This window comes from Phaethon lepturus, unplaced genomic scaffold, assembly GCF_000687285.1.
Source record: "Phaethon lepturus isolate BGI_N335 unplaced genomic scaffold, ASM68728v1 scaffold1987, whole genome shotgun sequence".
Lineage (NCBI taxonomy): Eukaryota > Metazoa > Chordata > Aves > Phaethontiformes > Phaethontidae > Phaethon > Phaethon lepturus.
In genome coordinates this window covers 33,080-56,591 of record NW_010550913.1, presented here as the reverse complement: position 1 = coordinate 56,591, position 23,512 = coordinate 33,080, and the positions used below count along the sequence as shown (strand labels likewise).

Sequence of the window (23,512 nt, the reverse complement as noted above, 5' to 3'; positions counted from 1 at the left end):
TTTGAGCTGCACCCTTCTGACTCAAGTTCTTTGAACAAGCAAGAAGACACTTAACAGTTTATCCATCACCCAGGGAAACATATAATGTTTTGGCAGAATCTCCATATTTGCAGTATAATTGACTTGGTATCAAAACAGGTTTTAGAAGACTGAAGGGTTTGTTGCAATATTATGCTGCTGTTGTTCTTAAAGAGAGACAAAGGTTTAAAGTCTGTTGACTGTTTTATTGGACATCCTTCAGAGAATGAGCCCTATTACCTCCTGCTACAAGAACAGTACGTCTCATCTGCCAGTCCCCCAGAAGGACCCTGAGCATCAGCCAAAGTACCATGAAAACAAATACGTTAGGTATGCTGTCTGCTGCCAGAGGATATTCTTTTGTAGATGAATACCAGGTAAAAGTGTCCTGCTTAAGATATATTCTCTTTCATATTTTAAAAAGGGAAATCAGCTGTCTTTTTTTCTTTAATTCTGGCTTGGTATATATGGCAAGAAAGTCTGTGAGAGTGGGGTACTCGAAGGAATACTTTCTCTAAAGTGAGTGAACTTCATAAAGATAAAAATGCTTTGCAGAAATAGGGGTAAGATGAGGCATGTTTCTGATGGATGATCAGGTAAGCTTGGGCTCCAGTGAGTGGGCTGTGTGAATGTCCTCCAGGTGGTTTAGGGATTTCAAACTCCCAGTTTTGCAGCTTCTCTGAGGCTTGGGAAGCTTCAGTTACTAAGGCTCCTGCAGTCTCCAAATGGTTCAGAAAACAATGGAAAAATACATTTCTCAAAGGACATTAGAAGTTATTTCTATGTTGTAGACATTCTGTACTGGAGCAAAACAAAGAAATAGCCCCAACACTAATAAGCTAATTCTGGGAATTTAAATGCCTTCACTAAATAGAAGGCCTTCACTGCCTTTGTCCAGCTTCAGGAGAGGCCCAAGTTCATGTTCTTTTTCAGTGACTATTGCTCAAGCTGTTATTTAAAAAGGCAAAGAAAGATAGATAAAAAATATTGAAGACAAAACACACAGCTTTGCAATATTTATGTTAACATACTTTGAGATAACTTCTGGTATCATCACGTATCTAGTGTACAACTGTGGACCAAGCACCCAGGTACTCACCTTGTTACTAGTTCTTCTTCAGGTTTTTCTTGCTCTAAAAGGTGTTGGAAGTAATCCTCCAGGGCTTGAGCAGTTAAAGTTTTCTTTAGGTATGGATAGTAGAGGGGATGCCGTGCTATCACACCTGTTAGGTATTAACTGCTGTTAGTTGGAATAGGAGCTGTTAAAACCAATTTGTATTTATCCTTTCAAAACCAATTTGAGATCCTGCTCTTAACTGAAACTGTACAATGGATCCCCGGTACATATGGTCGGTGGTTAAACACCACCACCTCTTTAATGAGGTCCTGAATAAAAAACAATAGCATGACAGCTTTCCCTCTGTCAGTAGAGGCAACGTGGAGCATGACATGAAAGAACGCTCCCAGATGAAGTAATTATTGGTCTTTTTCTGGATGCAAACAGTCCCTGTCACTGAAAGACACCTAAAGAACAACATCATCGTCATCACAACAAACAACGCACGGGCAGTTCTCTTCCCCTAAATGGTTTGCAAGACAGACAAGTAATCACAATTAACCATAACAAGGCACAATCGGTGACTGAAGGTCCTTGCCCCACTCTTTGCATGAGATCCTGATGTGTGAAAAATCACAATTACATTTTTATTGCTGTAAATATGCTTTCATAAGCTTCAGGTAACTTTATGCTGAAGCTGAGGTTCCACAGCAGGATCAGGAAAGCAGATCTGTGTCACAGGGATCTTTTTATCTGTGGACTTCAAAGCTAAACTAATCTTAGAGGTCAGGTTTTTTGTTGTTCTTGTTGTTCCTTAATAAAGCAGTGGTGTCTTTATATCTGAGGAGGTCTATTAGCCATGCATCATTCATGATTTGGCAATGCTACATTGCAACCATGGTTAACCATGGGGAAAGAAAAAAAAAAAAGAAAAAAGAAAAAAGAAATCAACATTCCTTCATTCTTCAACACAAAAAACAGTTTCACAAACAAGGACAAGAATGCTATATTCCTAAATAAAAATTCATCAGTTTTAGCATGACAGCTAATAGCAAATCAAATCCCAAACGCACCTTTAATTCATACTGAGCTTTGAACACCACACGCTCTCATCTTCCAACAAGAGAGCCAATTGTTGCATGCAGAAGTAAGGAATAGAAGGAGTCATTAAACAATGCAAGAAGCAGCACAATCAATGTAAAGAGACTGCACACCGAAATACACCATTTGGACTAACAATATAATAAAAACATTCTCTTACATGCAAGAACAGCTTTGGTATTTCCTAACATTGCCAATATTTTAGCCATATACATGTTACAAAATCCATGTATGGAAATATTATACATAATCAGACAACACATACACAGGAAGGAGTAGCTACTAATGAGTAAAGGAACCTTAAAAAAGGCATTTCTTAACTTTGGAGAGCTCAACTTTGCAACCCTAAACAAAGATCTTTCTTTATAGTATGACATGCAAGTATCTTCTCGTAGTACCTCAGATTTCAACAGCTGCTAAACAGAAAACTACAGATACTTCATTAGTGAAATCCTTGTTTTACATGGATTATTTTTTCTTTCAGCACAGACACAATTAAAAAAACAAAATCAAGTGTTGTGAGAAATGTAAAAGAAAATTAAGAAGAGCATTTGATATGTAACTCTTATGTGAAAATTTTACATCACTTCAGAAAGCAAGAAAAAGAAAAATACCTATGTTTGCAGAGTTGCCTTTGTCTCCACTTCTAGTATAGGCAAGATCTTCCAAGCGATAAGTATGTGGACCACTTGGCAGATCTATACAGTATAAAAATGAACACATTTTAATGGCAGCTACAAATAATAGTACATTTTAAAGAAGTAACTGTAATTCTAAGTGTATACTTTCTGCATTGATTATAGTGCTCCTGAAAACATTTCTAAAGCTTTCTCACCACAGGAACACTTAGGGAACAAGAGGTGAGGCTGGGGGCCAAAATTACAAAATTGATGTCTCCTGCTCCATCTCCCAAATCCCATTTACCTTTTTACAGCTGAATGCTGTGCCAGGCATCCCCTCTTCCACCACTCTTGAATATGAAAATTAATCTTGGTCTTAGCAATATGGTATCTCTGAAGGAGGCATAGCAGCTACTTGTCATTTCTTGACTAGCTGACAACTTTTGTTCCTTTAACACACAGGTGTCTCTGCTTCCAGTGCAGGTGGAAAATACATGTAGTTGCTACTGTCCTGGTAATTCTGTAATGTCTGTTTATTCTGATCATGTCTATAGAAAACAGTCACAATTTAACATCCTTTTTCAAGACAACATGTGTGTCTCACTTTCATACGCACTAAGTTACTTATTCAGCTGCATAGAAGAAATCCAAGATTTCTTTTTCAAATTACTAATTTTGTAAATATCTTAGTATTATACAAGTAAAGTTCATAAATGGTCATAAATGCATGCTCTATAGGAAGCCAATCCTAATTTTTTAACTTGTCCATGTCTGAGTATTGGACTTTCAAGCCTTTAGGAACATAATGATTGTTGCACTTCATGAACAAAGTTCTTATTATTTTTATCCACCTACATGGCAAAAAAAGCAAACCCACTCTGGCCCAAATCCAGAAATTCAATCTTGTGGGATCCACACAGTTTATACGTGAGGTTGACAGTTAAGTTACACAGCACAGATCTCTGGCAATGGTTGATTACCAAGAGTAGTAGGCTGTCACCACCTAGTTTCTGTTCCCCAAAGTGAGAGGCGAAGCACTCACTTTGACACTGAGTTTCAGTTATTTGCTGACAGCAGCATAATACTGAAACTTGAAGCATAGGTTATATCCCAGTTTTTAGGCAGTGAGAATCTAGTAATTTCCAGCCAGTTTTGCTTCTGATCCAACTTCCCTATGGCCATATCAGCTCTCCCAGCATCCCTAGCTTTTCAGTCCCAGCATCTCTAACAGACTCATCTAGGCTCCTGACTCAAGGTAGACTTCTCACCCCTCAGTTACCCCCTCCTCTGTCCCCTTCCTGTAATTTTCTCATCCTTCTGCACTCAAGTGGCAGCTCTCCCCGCCCTGCTCCTTGGACACCAGCAGGGAGAACATTCCAAGCGGGGAAGCACGAGCCTTCCTCCACTGCTTTCTGTCACAACTGCTGGCAGCAGCCACCACAAGCAACCAACAGATGTCCAAATTTTTTTTTCCTTTAAAAAAAAAAAAAACAACCAAACAAAACACCAAACAACTCAGCCCTGGGCACATACTTGCCACAGAAAATTTCAAATCTAATGTGTTAAAAACTGTCAAATTTAAAGGAATTGAAGAGAGTCTTGCAAATCAATTATGTTGGACAAACTTCATGCTGCAAAATACAATGCAATTTGAAAACACATCAGTCTATCTTTCCTGTATTGTTACTGCTTCTGCTGAGGATATCAAACTATTGTGGTGTTTCTGTGGTTTTGATTTTAATTTTAGGAAGTAAAAGACACAGTACTAAAGATGTTATGCTCTAAATGCTGGCCAAAGGCAGACTGTATTAAGAAGTGTAACTACACCAACTTACATTCACCCTCAAGACACAATGTTTAAGTTATACTTAAAAACAAAATTAACACTGTAGTAAGTTCGAGAATTATTTAAATTAAAATGCACCTACTATTAAGGCATGGATAGATATGCACTCTGTAACTGTCAGGTGACTGGGTAAACCCAGTCCTAGCCAAATAGTCATTCCCTTCAACTCCTTCCTGCCCACACAGAATTGCTGACTCCTCAGACATGAGCCAGGCTGACCTAAAGAGCTTTAGCAAAAGAGAGAAACTATGCCCAAGTCCTACCGGCTGCAGTTTTCACTGTCCCTATTGGAAAGGGAGGCTGCAAGTCTGTGGCAGGGGCAGCTGGACAGAATCCAACAGTTCATTTGGGTATAGGGTGAGAGATACTGTGGATGTCAAAAATGCCTCACTACAACGTGACACTTAATTTGTATAGTGTATCTTAGTTCATGGTATTTATTTGGTTGAAACAGATCAGGCAACACTTACAAGAGTAGCTTTGCTGGCACATCTGCATGGCAATAACAGGGAAAACTAACAAACGTGGGGGCTCACCACAGCAACCTCTCCTACTGGCACAGCTGGATCAGAAAGAGAACATCTACCCACACCCCAGACAACAACGTATCAATGTTAAAATGCTTTAATTAAGACTTGAATTTTATAAACATGTATCAGCTCATCTTTGACAGCAACCTGAAAGAGCGATTATAGCTTAGACTGGCACAACAGTCCTTCACTGGTAATAAGTCATGGTAGCATGAAATTTGAAATGGTGAAAGCATACAGTGAAAGAGTCAACAGAGGATGTTCGTTTTGAGCCTGATGCTCACAGTCTTTTCTGTGTTCACTTCCACGAAAAATGCAAGCAGGAGTGTGCCATGAACCTCAGCAGAAAAGATTAAAGCGTGTATTTATTTCATTGGGGGATATTATTTTTTGATTAAGCATCTCCATTGAGAGAAGATCTGACAAAGTTCACCTCAAGCTCATTGTTTTGGATAAGACTACCACATTTCATACAACACAGACATTGGCTTACTTTTTATAATTTTATTCCATACACAATTCAAGGGAAAAAAAAAGTGGTGTTTCTTCAAAGGTTGATGTATAACAATATTTAAACTCTTTAAGAAGTCTTCTCCATCAGACAACATTTTACACAGACAGTCCTTGACAGTCTCCCTTTAAACAAAACCAGTTCAAGACTGTGCTGGTGTTCTCATTTATTATTACCCTAATTGATCTATCCTTCATGATTTGTTTATCAGGAAATTGTTTTCATTTAATAAACATCTTAAATATACAAAAGAATCCCCTTCAAAGCTAGGGCAAATGGTAGATGCAAATTCCATCCTCCCAGAACCACATCTAGCAGCATTTTTGAAATCCATTTTCGCATATTTCTCTTATCTATTCAAAGACAACTAACAGTCCCGCACACTTGAGATAACCATAAAACTAAGAAAATACTTCCCTCCTTGCTAAATGCTGACAGAAGATGTTTTAGCAGAAGTTACTCCTTTTACAGTGTAATTTGCCTATTTCTCATCCATGTTGTCCATGTCTACAGAAGTAGGTAAGTATTTAGTCACATACAGAAAACATTCTATTTACAGCTAAGGGCAAAAGTTTGAGAGATTGTTCCCAGGGGAAACAAACAGAGGAGCTCTGCTGTCCCTCAAAAGTAGAGCTTTGCCTGAATAAAGCCTGAAGAATTCAGTACTTAAATGTTGATATCAGGCACCTCAGAAAGTTTTCTCAAACTATAAGAATGCAACAGGGAGTCTAACAGCTTTTTGTTTCTCCAATATTTAGCACTTCAATCACCTTGGGAAAAAAAAAAATACCAGGACCTTTGCTAACCCCTTCAGTAAACAGAACAATTACTTCCTATTCCTTAGCTCACCCAGTCTGACAGTGTGAATCCCCCACTGCACTCCCTGAAACTCCCAGGTGTCAGAGAGATTCTGCTATGACATTAGATTTGCAGCACACATAAGAGCTGAAAACATACTTAACAGTTTAACTTGTTTCTGTGCAACACATAAATCAAGACATTGAAGAGATATTTGAATAGATGGGGAAAATGAACTCATGCATGGCAGTCAGGCATCCAGTATCAGTGACTTTCAAACAGCAACAGACACAGTTACATGTGTATTTCAAAACTTCTCTACGCAATACAGAACATTCCCTACTAACTTATAATTAGCTGTTATACTATCCTGTTACTAGTTTTGAGAAATACTACTCACCTATACCTGGAATCCAGATTAAATTTTAACATATTGGTGCCTTCATAGCTTTAATTTTTTGAGTATACAGGACTTGAATACCTGAATTACTCTTTCAGCATTAGTATTATTTTTAGAATTATTTCTAACAAGTAATTTTTAAGTACAGTCACCTGATTTAGATTTGAAAATATCTATCCACAGCTTTAAATTAATCCTCTCATTTCTCTGGTGAGCAGGAATAAGGTAATAAAGATTCTGTTTGGGCCAAAAGGGAATTATGAAGTGTGCTACATGTTAAGAAATACTGTATATAGTTCTGCCATTAGGAAGAATATAAAAATTTTCAGATGTCTAGCACTTTCAATAATCCGTAACCTAGTACCTAGCTTGTATGAACAACTCCAATCAACTTCCTTTTCATTGCAGACATCCTGATCTGCTCCATTCAGCTCACTGGTTTGCGCTTCTCAAGTTTCTTTTCTTTCTTCAGAGAGTTTGGTTAGACAAGTCTAACAGCAACACAGGAATGACCATGCTGGATCATTAGCCTAGTGTGTTTTCTTTAAAAGTCACCAGTTCCAAGTTGATCCCATTCTTGTTCATTTTGTGAAGGCTGCTGTACGGAATAGGGCTAAATTTTAATTATTTAAATGCTAAGCATTCTGTAAGTCTGTCCTCCATTCTGAGCACAACTATTTTGATATAGGGTAAAACGAACTATTTCCAGGATTAACAAAGATTGCAGTACACTCTGAAAGCACGTTTCAATTTCAAGCCAGCATTCAACTGTCTTCAGTTGTGTCTAAGGCTTTGGGTTTTTTTTGAATAACAGTTTGCTTACATACTTGTTATAGTCTCCAACACATTTGATACTGTGTGATGCTAACCTCCTGCCTTCCAAGGGAAATAGATTAAGTGTTTCCCAACAGGCTTAAAAATGTATAGCATAAAGACGTAAAATGTATTTCACGGACAAAATCTAGCACATGATTTTCCAGGATGAAGACAGCAAATGACACATTCACAAATAAAAAGATGAACGTACCTTTCAATTCACTGCTAATCTTAGGTGGATCAAACGAAACAACCTCATCTGATGTAAACGTGAGATCCTCCTCAAATGTCTCAACATGCTGTCCATTTAAAAATAGGTTGGTCTGTGAAAAAATAACCATTTTCAAATTGTCAAATTAGAAATTCAGTGCAACGTGTGAATAAATAAAGCATATTTCTAATTAAGTATTGATCTGGCTTATTTTCAGTAACAGCTTTATGTATAAGGTTCTCTCCCTCCCCCTTAAAAAGTCAAAGTAAGAATAATGGTCCATTATATCCTTAAAAGAAATCTTTGTATGGGGGGAAAAAAAAAGCACAAAAATCAAAGGAAATGCTCTATCCAGTTGGGTATGTTTTAAAGGAAGATAAATCTCTCTCTTTCTATATACAGCAGCACTACATGGAATTTTGCATCACAGCTCTTGACAGCTGGATCCCAAAACCTGAAAGCTTCCAGCTCTTCCATGATATAACCCCCTTTTCTTATTAATGCCACTGTTCGTATTAATGACAAACTTCTCTTTGGATCCTAAATTCATCTTCAAATAAGTTTTGTAAGAGCAACGTATGAAAAATAAATTAATATTGGATATTTGGGGTTTATGTTGAGATGAAAATATGAAATAAAAAAATGCAATGCTGTTCATCTTGCATGATGAACTCTCCCTACCCGCTCAAGAAATCTGAAAAAATACATGTAGTCAAGTGTACGATTTCATTAGCTGATTAGGCTGTTCACTTAAAATGTAACCAAAGGTTCCATATAGCATATTCATGTAGGAATATCAACTGCATCCATTTCGTCTGCATTGGAGGACTCCCAGTACTAGCCTCAGACATACAACCAGGTTGCACTGCCACAACAAAACAACATACACCAACTTAGCTGCAGCAGTTATCGGTTGCCAGCAAATGCAAGATAATTCTACTCATCTTAGCCCTCTGTCTTAAGATTGTTCTTAGAGAATAGCTAATAGTGATAAAGGCCTCCAATGCTTAGGCAAGAGGAAGATTTTTAAAAAGTATTTCAGAAAAGCTGTTCTTGCCTTCAGTAGGTTTGCTAGAATTTTTCTCCCTAGGTAAAATTTTAGGTTACTTCTTCAACACGAAAAAGCACATATGGAAAATAGCTACTGTTTGCACTGTAAAACCACTGGTCATCCAAGATACAATTGGGACAATTGTGTAAGAGCAGTGGAAACAATAAATGAGATATTGAATCCAAACTGACACTCAGAAAGGTGTTATCAAACACAAAACAAAAGAACCCACTGTGGCAATGTTAACATATCTGAAAATCTCCTTACGGAGTGTTTTTGAGTTTAGGTCAAATGCTGAACTAGAGCAGCTAGACTCTTTGTAACTGAACTTCCAGTCTAGAAAAGTAGTTAATTCATACCTTACTTACCCTGTAATCTCTAGCTAGACCACGTTGTTAATACGTGGCTAAAACTTGGAATCCAGGACTTGAATCACACCATACTTTTACATAACCTTTAATATTACTGCAGCACAACAGTGATAGGTCACATGGCATTGTGTTAATAGCATATCAGTGCATTCACCAGATTAGTTACGTAGAACAAAGATTTTGATTTTCTGGATTGAAAAGAGTAGATGAGACACTGCTTTCTTCCCCTGCTAAATCAGGTTACGATTTAATCTCAACAGCATTTTACCAAGACTGGAGCACTGTGTTAATTAATAAGTTTGCATTTAATTTGATGAACAAACAGTGGTAGGCTAAACTTCTGTAATGATAATAATTTCATATTAAACTTGGCAAAGACAAGCCATTTGTATAAAGCAAAATGTTAAGTGACAATAAAAAATAAGTACCTGAACTTCTTTAAACAAGAAGAAAGGTGGGGGGGGGTTAATGCTTTTCCACTATGCACAGTTATAAATTTAGTTTTAATAACTAAATAGCATCTCCTCTGTAAAATTGATCTTAAATTATTTCCCACTAATGCAGACTACCACTCAAAGAAAAATGTAACATTAGGCTTATTTATGCTAAGCATTGCATACCTGTTAAAAAAGAAAATGAAACAGTTCCTTTCTGAAATGCTTAAAAGGCTTAAGCTGATTACTGATAATTGTTTTACAAAGTTGTTTTTTTAATAAATTGGGTTTTATTTGTTTGTTTCCCCCCTGCTTCACTTGCTGCCTGTGCTCCTAAGGCTTCCCTTCACCACCCTAAGCAGAAGCCTGTCACAATGCTTGTGGTCTAGCACAGACCAACAATCTGGCCTTCGGCCACTTCCTTGACAGTGAATGAGTGAGAAAGCTCTTACCAAGTGAGAAGCATCATTATTAGGATGCCTTGGTGTGAGATGGATGCAATAACTACAAGTCAGTTAAAATCCTTAGAAAAAGAAAGGTATATACGCGGTTTTGTCTGCAGTCTCCAAAGGATAAATTAAGTATCCAATGGCATTGAGAAAAGCAGAGACCAATGTTTATAAATCCAAACATTCCACATTTTCAGTAAAAACGGTTTCTTCAAGTTTATCTTCAAGATTTCAATCTACCCAGAGGTGCATGCATAATGGAGAAGAAGTAGGGCTCTGGCAAGACATTTCATCTTACACTGTAATTTCTCACATAGGACTGCCTAGTCGTCTGAACCGTAACTTCTCAGACTGAAAGAAGTTACTGTGATGAACTAAATAGGGCCACAGAGGTAGATCTCATTCACAGGCTTCTCCATGATACTCATCTCAATAGGTCTCACAGGCTTTCATAATTTTACAGTTTTTGCAATATAGGTAAGAGCAAAAATTACTACTCCCATTTTTACAGACAGGGTATTTGGAAGGAAAAGGCCCAGTAAGGTAAAACCTGTGTGAATCAGAGGAAATTTACTGATTTTACTGGAAATAACTATTACCATATACAAAAAAAGTAGATGGCCCCCCAAAATGTTCAAGACTCTGAACACCCAATTGCCTTCTCTTTAAAGACAGACCATTAACTTTCAGAAAACATGTAGTTCTCATATGCACTCTTTGCAAATGCAGTAAAAAGAATTCAAACCTACAAGTCTAGGAACCTGAAAAGAACAGTTCAGTTTTGATGCAAGATATTTCAAATTCACAGCAATTAAAAAGAAAGGTTGGCAAGTTCAACTGTTGTAAAACACTGTGTGAATAACATTAGTCTCTGGGAAAATATTTTTTAATCAAAGTTACCAGAATACTTTGCAGTTTTAGGACTCAAAGTCACTGAAAAATGCCAGAGTCAGCAGAATTTTTCAAATTACTTCAAAGAGAACAGAGCAGGCTTTAAGCAGTAAGTCTTACCTGCACACTGCTTTTGGGATAATAGAAGAAAAATGGCTTCAAAACTGGAGACCTAGACACACAAAACAACAAGCATAAATGCATTTAACCATAAATTAACGAAAACGTCAGATCATACATCTTTTGACTACTCATACACCAGACAAACACTTGAGAAATTAAAAGCTATTTAGCTATGATTAACAATCGTTTTCCAAACAATTTTGGAAAGCCTGAGAAGCGCAGAAATCCCTTAAACTTCATTATTAAGAAAGTAAGATTTTGTTAAAAAAAAAAAAAGAAAAGAAAATTTTGGGAGGTGACTAGCCAAAATAGCAAAAATACTGTCTTAAAAAATTAGGCACTTCATGACATTGAAGTCTATTGCACTATGATTAGCCCCACATTGATACCTAGGCTAGTTACACAGAGCTACTGGAAATGTAGATACAGTTTCTTCCCCCATCTCTGTGTGCAAGACAGACATAGCGAAGTATTTGCTTAGGGACAGGAAAGTTTTAGATGCTCTTAAGAATACGTATGAAAAGGTGAGCATATAAATTACCTGCAGATTTGAGACATAGCTAGAAAAATATTGAATCAAACCAGGATTTTTTAAAAATATGCTCAACATTATTCTGTTCAGCTTGCTCACATAATAGGTTTATGCTAACATTTTGTGGGACGTTCTGGGACACTTGACCTCACATTTCTAGGTGAAGTGGGCTGGTACAGACATAAACAGGCTGTGCCCATATTCCAAATTAACAGATACAAGAGAAATCTGGTCCAGTAATCTGCATGTATTAGCACATGCTTGAGCTATTGCCCTGCTATAAAGTCACATTTAAAGTCCTCCCTACAGCTCATTAAGCAAAGACATTGTTATGAGCTGATCAGAGACTTACATAACTCATATTAAAGAATTCAATAAGGAATTTTACCATGCACATACACATCTCGTAGCACTCACTGTTATCTTGTTATCAGTTATTAAGCATAGTGTGCAACGCAAAGACTTCAGTTGCTTCTGATTCAAGGTGGGGAATCTTGTGATGGCGAGTGGTAGGAACACTACCATGACACATTACACCAAGTTAATGATCAGGAATTAACTTACACTCTGGGGCGCCCTCCAACAATTCCAGTGAGGCCAGGTGCTGGAAATGGAAATTCACAAACAAACTGTTAAAGCCATCTTCAAAACAGTAGAGCACATAGCGTTTTGTAGCTTGGATTGTTCCTATATTGCAGATTTACAAATACTGGGAAATATCTAGCAAATTACTTATGTTTTCATAAATTAACAAAACTGAGCATCATGTACAACAAGTTAAAAAGGCAAAACATGCAAAAGGTACTGTGACTTTTGACAAAAAAATGAATTTGTTTCAAAATGTGCAAAAGTATAAACTAAATCTTTACGTTCTCCTTCCTAATATTTTGTATACCAATGCCAGTCATGCAACACGTTTGATAGAATAACTTTAGGATTTTTGTTAGCTTAAGGATTTTTGTTGCTGTTGTTTTATTTACCTTAAAGAAAGCAGAGAAACAATTCCAACCTGAACCATGGTTTGTTTTAATACTTGTTTAATATTACTTTGCTTATTAGATTAACTGTTTCAGATTAAATTGCACCTTTCTCTAGCATTTTCACTGGCTCACTTTGCTTTTTTTAAGATGCTGGGTACTGCAGATCCCATTTTATCTCTTTGATACATAGGTAATTTAGGGACTTAAGTCACTAGGATGATCACAGATTTGCAGTAAATCAGCACTGCGATTAGACTCTTGTTTATTCTCAGTATCAGGTTGCCAGGCTTTACTACCATTAAAGCCATCTATCCAGCTCAGTATTTCTGAAAGAAACAGTTCTGCTCTCCTCATCCTAGCACAGCTTCTCACCCTTCTTTCTGCCATGGGTGGCACACATGCAAGGCACATCAGAGCTCCATACAGTATTGCAGGGGAAAGAAACGATAAAGAGCATACATTAAATCAGACTAGGAATTAACGAGTGTGTTAAGCAGTCCCTTCAAAACAAATGCTGTGGAAAGCTGACCACATAGTATATTTACCCAAATTAATCCTGGCTAAAATGGGCTTCATGCGTTCTCCATGTATGAATTCTCTCTGTTTGTGCTCCACACAGACTAAAATCCATGTAACTGTGCTTGTTGAGGTACTAAACTCACACTAGTAATCTCTGCTTCTCAGCAGACTGTTTTAGCTGGGATTCAGTGCCTTGGTAATGTGGACACATACCAGTGGCAGCACAGATGGTATGACATAGCATAGATTAGAGAGTCTTGCCCTATTCATTAGAAGTGATTTCCCTGAAATAGTGGTTAGACAAGGTGTTTTAATAAAGTCTTTGAAAAGGGATGCTGTAGTCGTTACCTTAATCACACTGCTCTATATTCAGAGACACATTTTGAATCAAAAAAATAAAAATTCAGTGCACATCTAAATGACTGATTCAGAAATGGCAATTACAGTAAATAAAACTTAGTTACGGAAGAGGTCTTTTGCCTAAGGTTAGTCCATAATCACTCGGCCAGCTTGGCGAGTATGCTAGTACAGTACTTGCACGTTGTAACTAATTCACAAGATAAACATACTTCACTGCCTGTACTTTTAGCCAGAGGCTGAAAAAACAAACCAGCCTACCTCAAAACACAGCAATCTTTAGAAGGTGCTACAGCTGAGAACAACTGGCTGGGGCTAGGAGTGTTAATACTAACTCCCTCTCTTTCGCAAAAGAGGCCTATGATGTTTTTTAGTACAGAAGAGAATGCCCTCAACAAAAAAGCCATGAATAACCACCTCCCCACCCACCAAGTTCTGCTGCAAAAAATGAGGTAGTGGATAGAATGTGAAAGAATCCCTTACAAAAGCATTGTGCAATTTTAAATGATCCAGTGAAGATCCAGCCTTATACATATTCCCCATGCACTCATTCAAGCAGAAAACTGCCATTCAACATTAAAACCATCTGAAGTTATTTTGCTGAATTATGTTTATTTAGATTCTTAGGGGAGGAGGCTGAATATGGTAAGGTCATGTTGAAAATATAGGTTCATAAAGTTAGCTAATTTAAATTATCTGTGGATTGTCACATGGCTCACTTCCTGCTAGACAGCTGAACTGCTCATTAAGGATACCAGATTTTGCTCCAACATCAACTTCAACTTCCCGAAATCTCTCAAAGAAAGCTCTTCACTCGCCTGCTCTCACACAATGGAACTTGGCTCCTACAACAAAGCAGACCTCTCAACACTGACAAGAAAACAGTCCATCTATAAGCAACAACTGCTCACACCTCGAGGCTACGACAACCTTCTACTGCTGCTTGCTATTGTCAGTCTTGCAAAGTTCTCCAGCACAAGCTACTGTAACAGCAGGTATGTCTCTGGAGATACTAGAACTACCCCTGCACATAAATGCAATTGCAGAGCAAAGCTACACCAATGTCCCAGATTTGATGTTACTCATTTCTGTCTTACGATTATCCAATCCACTGTTTATATTAACATAAGTAAGATGGGAGCACTTGTAAGTACAGTTTAGTTTCATCTATATGCAATTCCTATTTAGACTTCAGCCAGAGATGATGGAGCAAGTCTTAAATTGATTATGGCTTATAATCAATGATTTGTTTTTTGTGTAAACAGCACTACAACACCTCACCTCAACCCAGAGCTCAGATCCCTATTACATTTCTCCAGTAAAACTGAAAGCAAGCAACAGAAGGTGAAGCACAACCAGTTATCACTGGGCTTGTCACTGTGGCCAGACCTACTTCTGCTAAGTTAATTGTGATCTCCTTAGATCAACTGTTGTTCCAAGACATCTTCTTTAAAAAGATCTCCTCATGCTGTACTTTATGCTTACTTTACATTGCTTGCTTAAATATCTGTGCGGATTCCTTCCCTTCGTTCCTTCTGGAAGAAGGCTTACCTGTATGTACAGTGACATGAGTAATTTGTCATAGTTGTAGAGAGTATCAATCAGGCTGCAGGATCAAGTTGACAAGATTATCAGCTAAATTGAAGCTGCTGATCTCCTTTCCCAGAAACTTTGTATGACCACTTTTTGCTGTCAGAGCTCCATTCATTAGTTCCTCAAGGCAGATAAAGCATCACTAAGCACAGTGTCATCCTATCTGCCACCAGTCACACTCTTGAACAAGTTGCTTCACTTCAAGTTGACGAACAACCCACCACCACTATCAGCCAGCTTCTATGCCTCAGAACAGCACAAAACTGAGGCACTGCAAAATGAGCTGAAAACCTTTAAGCTGGAGACCTTCCTTTCAAGCCATTCATATTCTGTTCATGTTCATCTGTATTTGTCTGGTGCGATCATCAAACTGAATATTTTGCGATTTATTTTGCTTCAAGTGTGTATGATCCAAAAGCCTGCCGCTTCCGAGAACATTCTCCCTCACAGTGCCTGAGGACCTATCCTGATAACTGCAAGTTCCCCAGGTGGCTGGGCATTTAAAAGCAATGAGTCAGTACTGGGGATTACGCCACTTGAATTCCACTGATTTCATTAACTCCCAAATATATGGAAAGATTGGAGAAATGTCAGGCACTAAGTCCATTAAATTTACTTCTTTCTAGGTGACTAAGCACTGGTAAAGGACCCTTCCTATGGATTCGGTGCTTAAAGGTTTGAATCTATACTGAATCTACAAAATGAAGGATCAATTATTATTTAGCAAGTGCTTCTCTTTGGTTAATCTACATAATTCTTCATACAGTCTTATCCTGCCTTTTCATTTTATGACTCCTCCCTCTAACCTACTTTCAATCTTACCCATCTTCTGCCCAATTACCTTAGGAAAAACAAACCACCATCCTCAGTGTGTACATGAATGTATATTTATATTTGTCAGTTTTTTTTCTTTTGTGTCCATGATTCTTCCAACACATCTTCATCCAAATCTGAAGGACAGAGAGGAATCTCATGAATATCAAAGCATGCGAACACTCCACGACCACCCTCTGCCATGATTTGGCAGCTGTGTGGCAACAGATGTGCACGTAGATAATACAAGGTGAATTCCACTCAAGAGATATTCCTTGATACAGCAATTCCATCGTTTCTGATCCTCCGTGTATATCTTCTCTCTCCAGCTGCCTCTCAATCTTTTTTATTTTCTCACCCTACAAAACTCATCCAAGGATGGACCTGCAAATACCAAAACTTTTAAAGCTCATATATGACATGCTGGAAAAGACAGCAAGTTTCTGATATATTTCATTAACTGTGGTAGAAGGCAAACAAAAGTGCTGGGAAAACCAATGTAGCTCTTAGTCAGGGCTGTCAGAGCTCCCCCCCATCCTTTGTCACTTATCCTTCTCTCCTCCCCTGCACCAGCTCTGGTGTTCACACAAGCATTTCAGGAAGTGCATCCACTGAAAACCAGCCCTGGCAAAAAGAATGCTTAAAATTGGCCCAGACAAGCACCTATTTCAATATGTAGAACGACCATGTTATAATACATTATAATCTATGCCATAGATATGACACCATGTAAAATGCCCGACGGCAGGAAAAACTCCGGTTGGAACCTGCAGTCAACCTATGAGATGCAAATTCCCAGCAAAACAAGCTTCATTCCTTCCAGCTCTCATAATTCCCCACTGGATTTTCTGATGGTGGGAGAGCCTTATGTTTTGCCTCCTTAATAGTTACTCTGTCTTATTCAAATCCTACTTTAATCACCACACCCATTTTGGCTTATTACTTCTTATTCTTTAATCTAATTGTGTAAAAAAAAAAAATTTCTGTACAAATCTCAATTTTTTAACAGAATAAAACATTGTGCAATATATGAAAGATGCTAGACTGCATGAAACATTATGTTCTGTAGTAAAAAAGCATGAAAATGCTCTGACTAGTGGAAATCTGAAAAAGTTTTAGTACTTTAAATTCAACAGGTGACACTATTTTCTTAGAAACTCCACCGAGTTCCAAAATGCAATGACATCTCTTGCTCACCAACTTACAGTTTTGTCCTTTATATATTTCTGGTGACTGAATAAGCACAATCAAAAGGTTATTAATCTATTTACCACATATTCTAAGGAATGATATATATGATATATTTATAGATAAAACAGACATCAGAGAAATCTACTTCTCAAGCATTATTTAAAGTGATCAAACTAGACAAATCTGAAATCCAAGGTTTTATACTCAACAGCTCCTACAATACAGTTCAGCAGAAGTGCAAAACCCACACAATCTTTGTTTACAGGGGTCAACTGTATGATCTTAATTATTCTATCTATGTCCTCTGAATACAGCAGATAAACTATCTTGGGCAATATTATTCTCAAAAAATGGGGACTGCAGTAAACTGTTAGAACAAGGACATTTCTGGAAGTATCTTCCAACACACTTAGATGATCAGTCATAATATTTACATATACTCAAGCACTTTAAAATCTCAAGTTGTATTAACCAGCTGTCATCTTAGTGTCAAACTCCGGTCATTTTAATGTGAAATAAGGGTCAGCACATGATTTCAGCTATTAGTAAAACATTTCTTAGCTACTGAACCCCTATTAAACTATAAATGCCAGTTTCACACAGCAAGGCTCTTCCTGAGCCATTTCTACACTGCATTTTATTCAGAATAAATTACCTGAATCAAAGATGGCAAAATAAATACATCAACACAAATTACTTAAATGCTAACCATATGGCTGACCGGACTGTATATAATGAAGACATTTTCATTGACTAGTGCAAACCTTGTCTGTGATTGCTAGCTTTTATGAAGTGAGGGTGAATTTCTATAGACTGGGCAAGGCAGAACTACACTGAACTCCCACAGGCTGCTACAGATTTAAAACTCCGAGTCTGTGAGTCTAGGATTCTTCACTGCCAAGTATAGAAAAGCTCACTTTATAGAACAGAAAAATAGCGGCAAAGACCTCACAATTAAGGCTGAGCATTACAGATGCACTTAAAGTTTTTATTTTTTTCAGGAGACCATACACGTACAAAACCAAACTTGCTAGTTGCTGTTAAAAAACCTGGCTATTATCAACTTTCAAAGTATTGAGAAATAAACAGAAAGCATACTTTTATCAATTAAAAGTTTAACAAACTGAGGTGTTAATTGTAAAAAAGATAAAAAGATTGGATTAGGTGTGTTTGGTGCTTTTTTTAATAGCTTGTATCCCTTTAAGCCCATCAGAAGAGCATAATCCAAATGAAAACTGATTAAGTGTTCAAACTGGCAAACTAAATACTATGGTCAACAGAAGTTTACAGTAAAAGCCTTCCATTCCAAAAAGAAAATAAACAACAAATCACTTTCTGATATATGGCATGTCTATATACAGTAATTTCAAATTCTGCTCTGGGCTTAAGAATCTCACTTGCAGTTTTAATAATACATCAGAAAATTTCTGTGCAAGTACACTCATGTGCTCCACAAGTCTTCAACAAAAACAATGAGAATTCAAAAAAGCATTAGAATAAACTGTTAAGGAATAGCCATGACAATATCAGTCTTTTACTCTTGAGTATGTAAGGCTTTTAAAAGATGCCACCTTCCCAAACTTCTCTCTTGCTGATCGAACTCCTTGTATATATTGCAGGTCACAAACACACGCATGCTTCAGCCCATTCCAACATATAGAGGAATTGTCAGAGGATGAGATTTAATAAGAAATAGGGAATTTCAGATCGGCACAACAGCTTGAGATGGTTGCCTTTCAACTGATTACCAGAATTAAAGAACTACCATAAATAAGTCAAAAGTTAAGAAATACTGACATTAAGAGTTTAAATTCACTAGAAGAGCTAAAAAGCACATCTCTGACACTCAAGACCTAACATCCTAAGTTTTAAGTCTCTGGTGTGAAGCATTAAGACCACCAATCCTCAACAAAATCATTGCAATATGCTTTTTAATCACAGGAAGAAAAAGAATTTCTTTTTGTCTTACTGCTGTTCCCTGAAGTGTCTGAAAAATTGTAATTGAAAACTCCCTCAAAAAGTTCCAGGCAAATAGCTAAAAAAATTTGGACTCAAGTGATTTAAATTTAGCCTAAGTGAAAGCCACCAAAATTAGGCTTTTAGTACTGGATCTTGAAGAAATTAATACCTCTTTTACCTACAATTTATAATTATCATATTATGATACTATTACCAGAATAAAACTGCCTATCAAATCCAGCTCAGGGCTCCACAAGTAGCAACTAGCAAGCTGAAATAACCTGACGAAACACCAAGAGTGGCAGTGCTCCTGGATTTATCTCAGAGATGTAGCTGATAAACACAGGTAAATCTAATAGTCTAGGCTCAGTCAGTGCTGCCTCCCTCTCAGATACATGAGTACTGGAAAATCCCTTGGACCAGAGCAGGGGCTCTTAGGACTCCCCACCCTTATTCTGAGCTATCAAATCTCCTTTCTCTATCCCTCTTCTCTACTCCCCATTCCTAAATTTTAGCCAGCCTGGTCCCCTTAAATATTGGTGGTGTTCCTCTCTAGCATTTCTTACAGGGAAAGCAGAACCAAGGACTTTGATTCAAATTCTTTTGTGGTTATGTTTCCTTCCACTATCTCAGGAAAACATCTGTAAAGCAGACAGAGTACTTTCCAATGTTAATAGACATTAGAAAGCTTAGTTGCTGGTGTTTACACAGCTTGCTAAAGATTCTTGGATGAAAGGTCCTATGTATGAAAATTATCACCTGTACCACTGTCCACACATCACTTAGAGCAACAAACACCAAACTGCTATTGAGGTGAAAGACAAATATAGTTAAAAACAGTACTTCACAATCACTCGATACAGTCCAAGCAGAAAAGCAAAACTTGCCCTTTTTTTTTGTTTGTTTTCCTTTTTGTCTGGTATAGACCAAATAAAGTGTTCTTTGTTTCGTAAAGCTCTCAAAATGTCCAAAATAGTATGGAATGAAGTGTTTCAGTTCAGGTGACATCACCCTACAAGTCAACAACTCCTCCTTTCTCCTTGCTGCTGGTTATGAAGGATTTATAACTTGTTCCTGCTTTTCCTCAGTTTTTCATTGAAAGAATATAAAAAATAAGAAAGAAGGGTTATTTACAATCATTCTCATAGTCTCTACCTCTCTTCCAGGAAAAGAACCAACATGGAAGAGGTAGGTGGGGCATGACCAAGCTGGCAACCCTTGAAACGCAGGGCTTCGTTGCTTAAAGGGTGCCTATGTTTTCATCATCGGAGGGGAGACCTTATCGCTCTCCACAACTACCTCAAAGGGGGTTGTAGCGAGGTGGGTGTTGGTCTCTTCTCCCAAGTAACTAGTGATAGAACAAGAGGAAATGGCCTCAAGTTGCATCAGGGGAGATTTAGACTAGACATTAGGAAAAATTTCTTTACTGAGAGAGTGGTCAAGCATTGGAACAGGCTGCCCAGGGAAGTGGTAGAGTCACCATCACTGGAAGTATTCAAATAACATACCGACGTGGCACTTCAGGACATGGTTTAGTGGGCATGGTGGTGTTGCGGTGATGGTTGGAGTTGATCTTAAAGGTCTTTTCCAACCTTAATGACTCTGTGAACAGGAAAAGCCACATACACTTAAAACCTCATTTGGTGTGCATCCCCACAACTGCAACCATTTTAGCAGAACAAAGCTGCACAAGGTTACATCATACATAGATCCACGTGGGATGTGCAAAAGCACATCTGAAAGGCATGCTCCATCCATGTAAGAGGCAGCAGCCACAGCTATTTTCACTCAACAAGAAAAAGTGGTGCAGCACTGTACAAAAAGGGACCTGCAGGACTCACTGCCCACAGCACTTAGGGTACGCTAGGTTTGAGTTTTGGGTTCTGCTCTGCCTGTGGACACTGCAGCCCTCCTGTAAGAGTGACCCAACTCCTATGGGGCATGCTCTGCTTCTCGCTGAAGCTGTTACATTCTGGGGAATAACAATCATTTGCAAAAATGGCCCAGTGAAACAGAGTGGGAGGAAAAAGCTGAGGGAGAAGGGGGCACGAAAAGAACATCAGGTGCTCTTGTTACAGAATTCACCTAGGACAAGTAGTCATCCTGGTTCTGACTTCTGCTCCCAAGATCACTTATACACCTATCCAACAAGAGTTTTAATTTAAGACTTGTCTACGGAGCTGCCTGGCTTAAGACAATTAAGCAGTGGACATTCCTTGTTCTGTTCTTCACAGCAAGTTCTGGCAGCCTACACCACTGTCAGAAATTAAGCATCATTAAGCTGATTCAGTTATTAGTACACCGCTAATTATTGCTTGGCAGAACTGCAGAATTTTTTTTTTTGCTAAGTCTCACTGAAGAAAATAAGGAAAAAAGATTCTTCATAATCACTGCCTTAAAAGTATTCCACATCAACAAGCAGCCTACTAAGCTTTTAAATCCCACATCTGACCCTTCCCTGCATACACAGAGTTTATCTGTGCAGGTAATACGGAAATCTACCACACAACAGCAACTGAAAAGAAGTGATTGTATGAAGCAGTCTCAATGTATCTTCAACAAGTTTAAAAAAATTACTATTTATGGGGTTGTTCAAGCACTCAGAAGCATGTCAGTAAACAGCTCCGATACCCTCTGACACTAGTAATTTACATCACGGAGGCCAAAAACCTTGCAGTTCTGTACCTGGCAAGCAAAAATGTTATTTATCACCGGATGCCCCAGATGATTCCAGAAGTATGCCCTTTCCCATCGCTGCTCATTAGCAGTGGTTCTATGAATTGGAACAGATTTCTTTTTTCCTCCCTGGAGAATAAATACTACAGGATGTTCTAAAACGTTTAAGCTGTTTCTTTAGGGAACAAAGTCAGCACCCCCACCACTGTCCATGTGGACTGCCTAACCTGATTCTGCACAGGAATGCATCTGTTCCATCACGAAGAGCCCTGAAGAACACATGTCCACATATTCTGGTAACTCAATTTCAATACCAGCCATACTCCACCCAACCCGAGTAGCGCAAATTTTTTACTTTTTTTCCATTCTGTGAAGAAACATGGTGAAAGGATAAAATCAAAACCTTACTAAACCTAGCACTTTCAGCATTTAGGCAAAATTTACATACACGGCAGTTGCTTTATAAAAGAAGAGGCATAGCTTAAGAATTTGGAGAGACAAGTATATGTCCATTAGCTTCCAATCTTATAAATAAGTAATTGTTTTATAATTCACCCAGCTTTCCTTTGTTCAGAAAGATATTTGCTAGGGGATTGTCTGTGCATACATAAAATAAAGAGTAAGTATAGATCTTTACTTTCAGGTATGTTACATAGTCTACTTGAATAAGGAAAAAGGAGGAACTACTTCAATTATGAAACCTTAACTAATTATAGAAATGGTAGTTTGGTCCAACTGTGAAAATATCTTCCATTGATTAGAAAAAACAGTCTTTAGAAGCAACTTATATCTATGCTAAATGCTGATCTACCAACCAGCCTTCAGAACTGCAAAAATCTTTAAAAGTTATCTCAGTGAATATTCCCAATTTAGTTCTACATGATCATATTCTATCTTGTAGAAAAAAAATCATGCACTGACCTTTCCTCTATAAACACAACTTAAAGAAAACCAAAAACCCACCCTGCATTAACTATATCTCTGCTACCACTGTAAGGACTACAACACAGAATGTGCACACTTCCATATCATTTTGAACCCACTGAAAATAAAATGTTTATTAGTTCCTTAACTGCAAGGCAACACCTACCCACCCCTCCATTAATCAGGACTCTAGATTTGCTATGGAAGTTGAGACACTCAGGTTCAGCTCATGTAATTTAATTTTGAAGATCTATGTACATCCTCAATATATTCTTCCATAAGATAAGTAGAAGCCATTGCAAAATATCTAAGCTCTAGTCCTCAAAATAAGCTGTCCAAATTTTAAATGGATAATAATAGTGGGATGAGTATCCATAATGTAAGCAGCAAATCACCATATACAAATGTGCTACTTACAACTGAGATGGATACAGTGGCACTTAAGTGACTTGGGAGGAAAACAGAAGAAAAAAAAAAAAGAAAGAAAAAAGTTTGCTCAAAATAACCAAACAGTAAGTCCTCATGAAGAGAATCCAATGATATTTACAAAGAAGTAATGTGAAAGTCTTTTGAACAAACATTTGGTAAACAATAGGTGCATAGATAATTTCACACTAGATGACCCTTATGCAAATACTTAAACTATACACTCAAAACCAAGACTGCATAATTAAATCCCAGTATTTTGACTTTACCTCGTAAGTCAATTAAAAAATAAAACTTGTAATAGTTGCAGTACAC

The 23,512-nt window shown here is 37.7% G+C and overlaps 1 protein-coding gene across 1 annotated transcript in view; it reads right to left on the bottom strand.

Annotated features, from left to right (window-relative positions):
- Positions 1–23,512, bottom strand: part of LOC104616303 — a gene marked incomplete at its 5' end in the record, with an annotated part of 59,288 nt that overhangs the window by 5,270 nt on the left and 30,506 nt on the right. Inside the window, 5 exons of the mRNA XM_010290675.1 lie at positions 1,118–1,241; positions 2,791–2,874; positions 7,909–8,020; positions 11,225–11,276; positions 20,680–20,773. Coding sequence (XP_010288977.1) covers positions 1,118–1,241; positions 2,791–2,874; positions 7,909–8,020; positions 11,225–11,276; positions 20,680–20,773 — 466 coding nt within the window. The remainder of the gene's footprint in view (positions 1–1,117; positions 1,242–2,790; positions 2,875–7,908; positions 8,021–11,224; positions 11,277–20,679; positions 20,774–23,512) is intronic.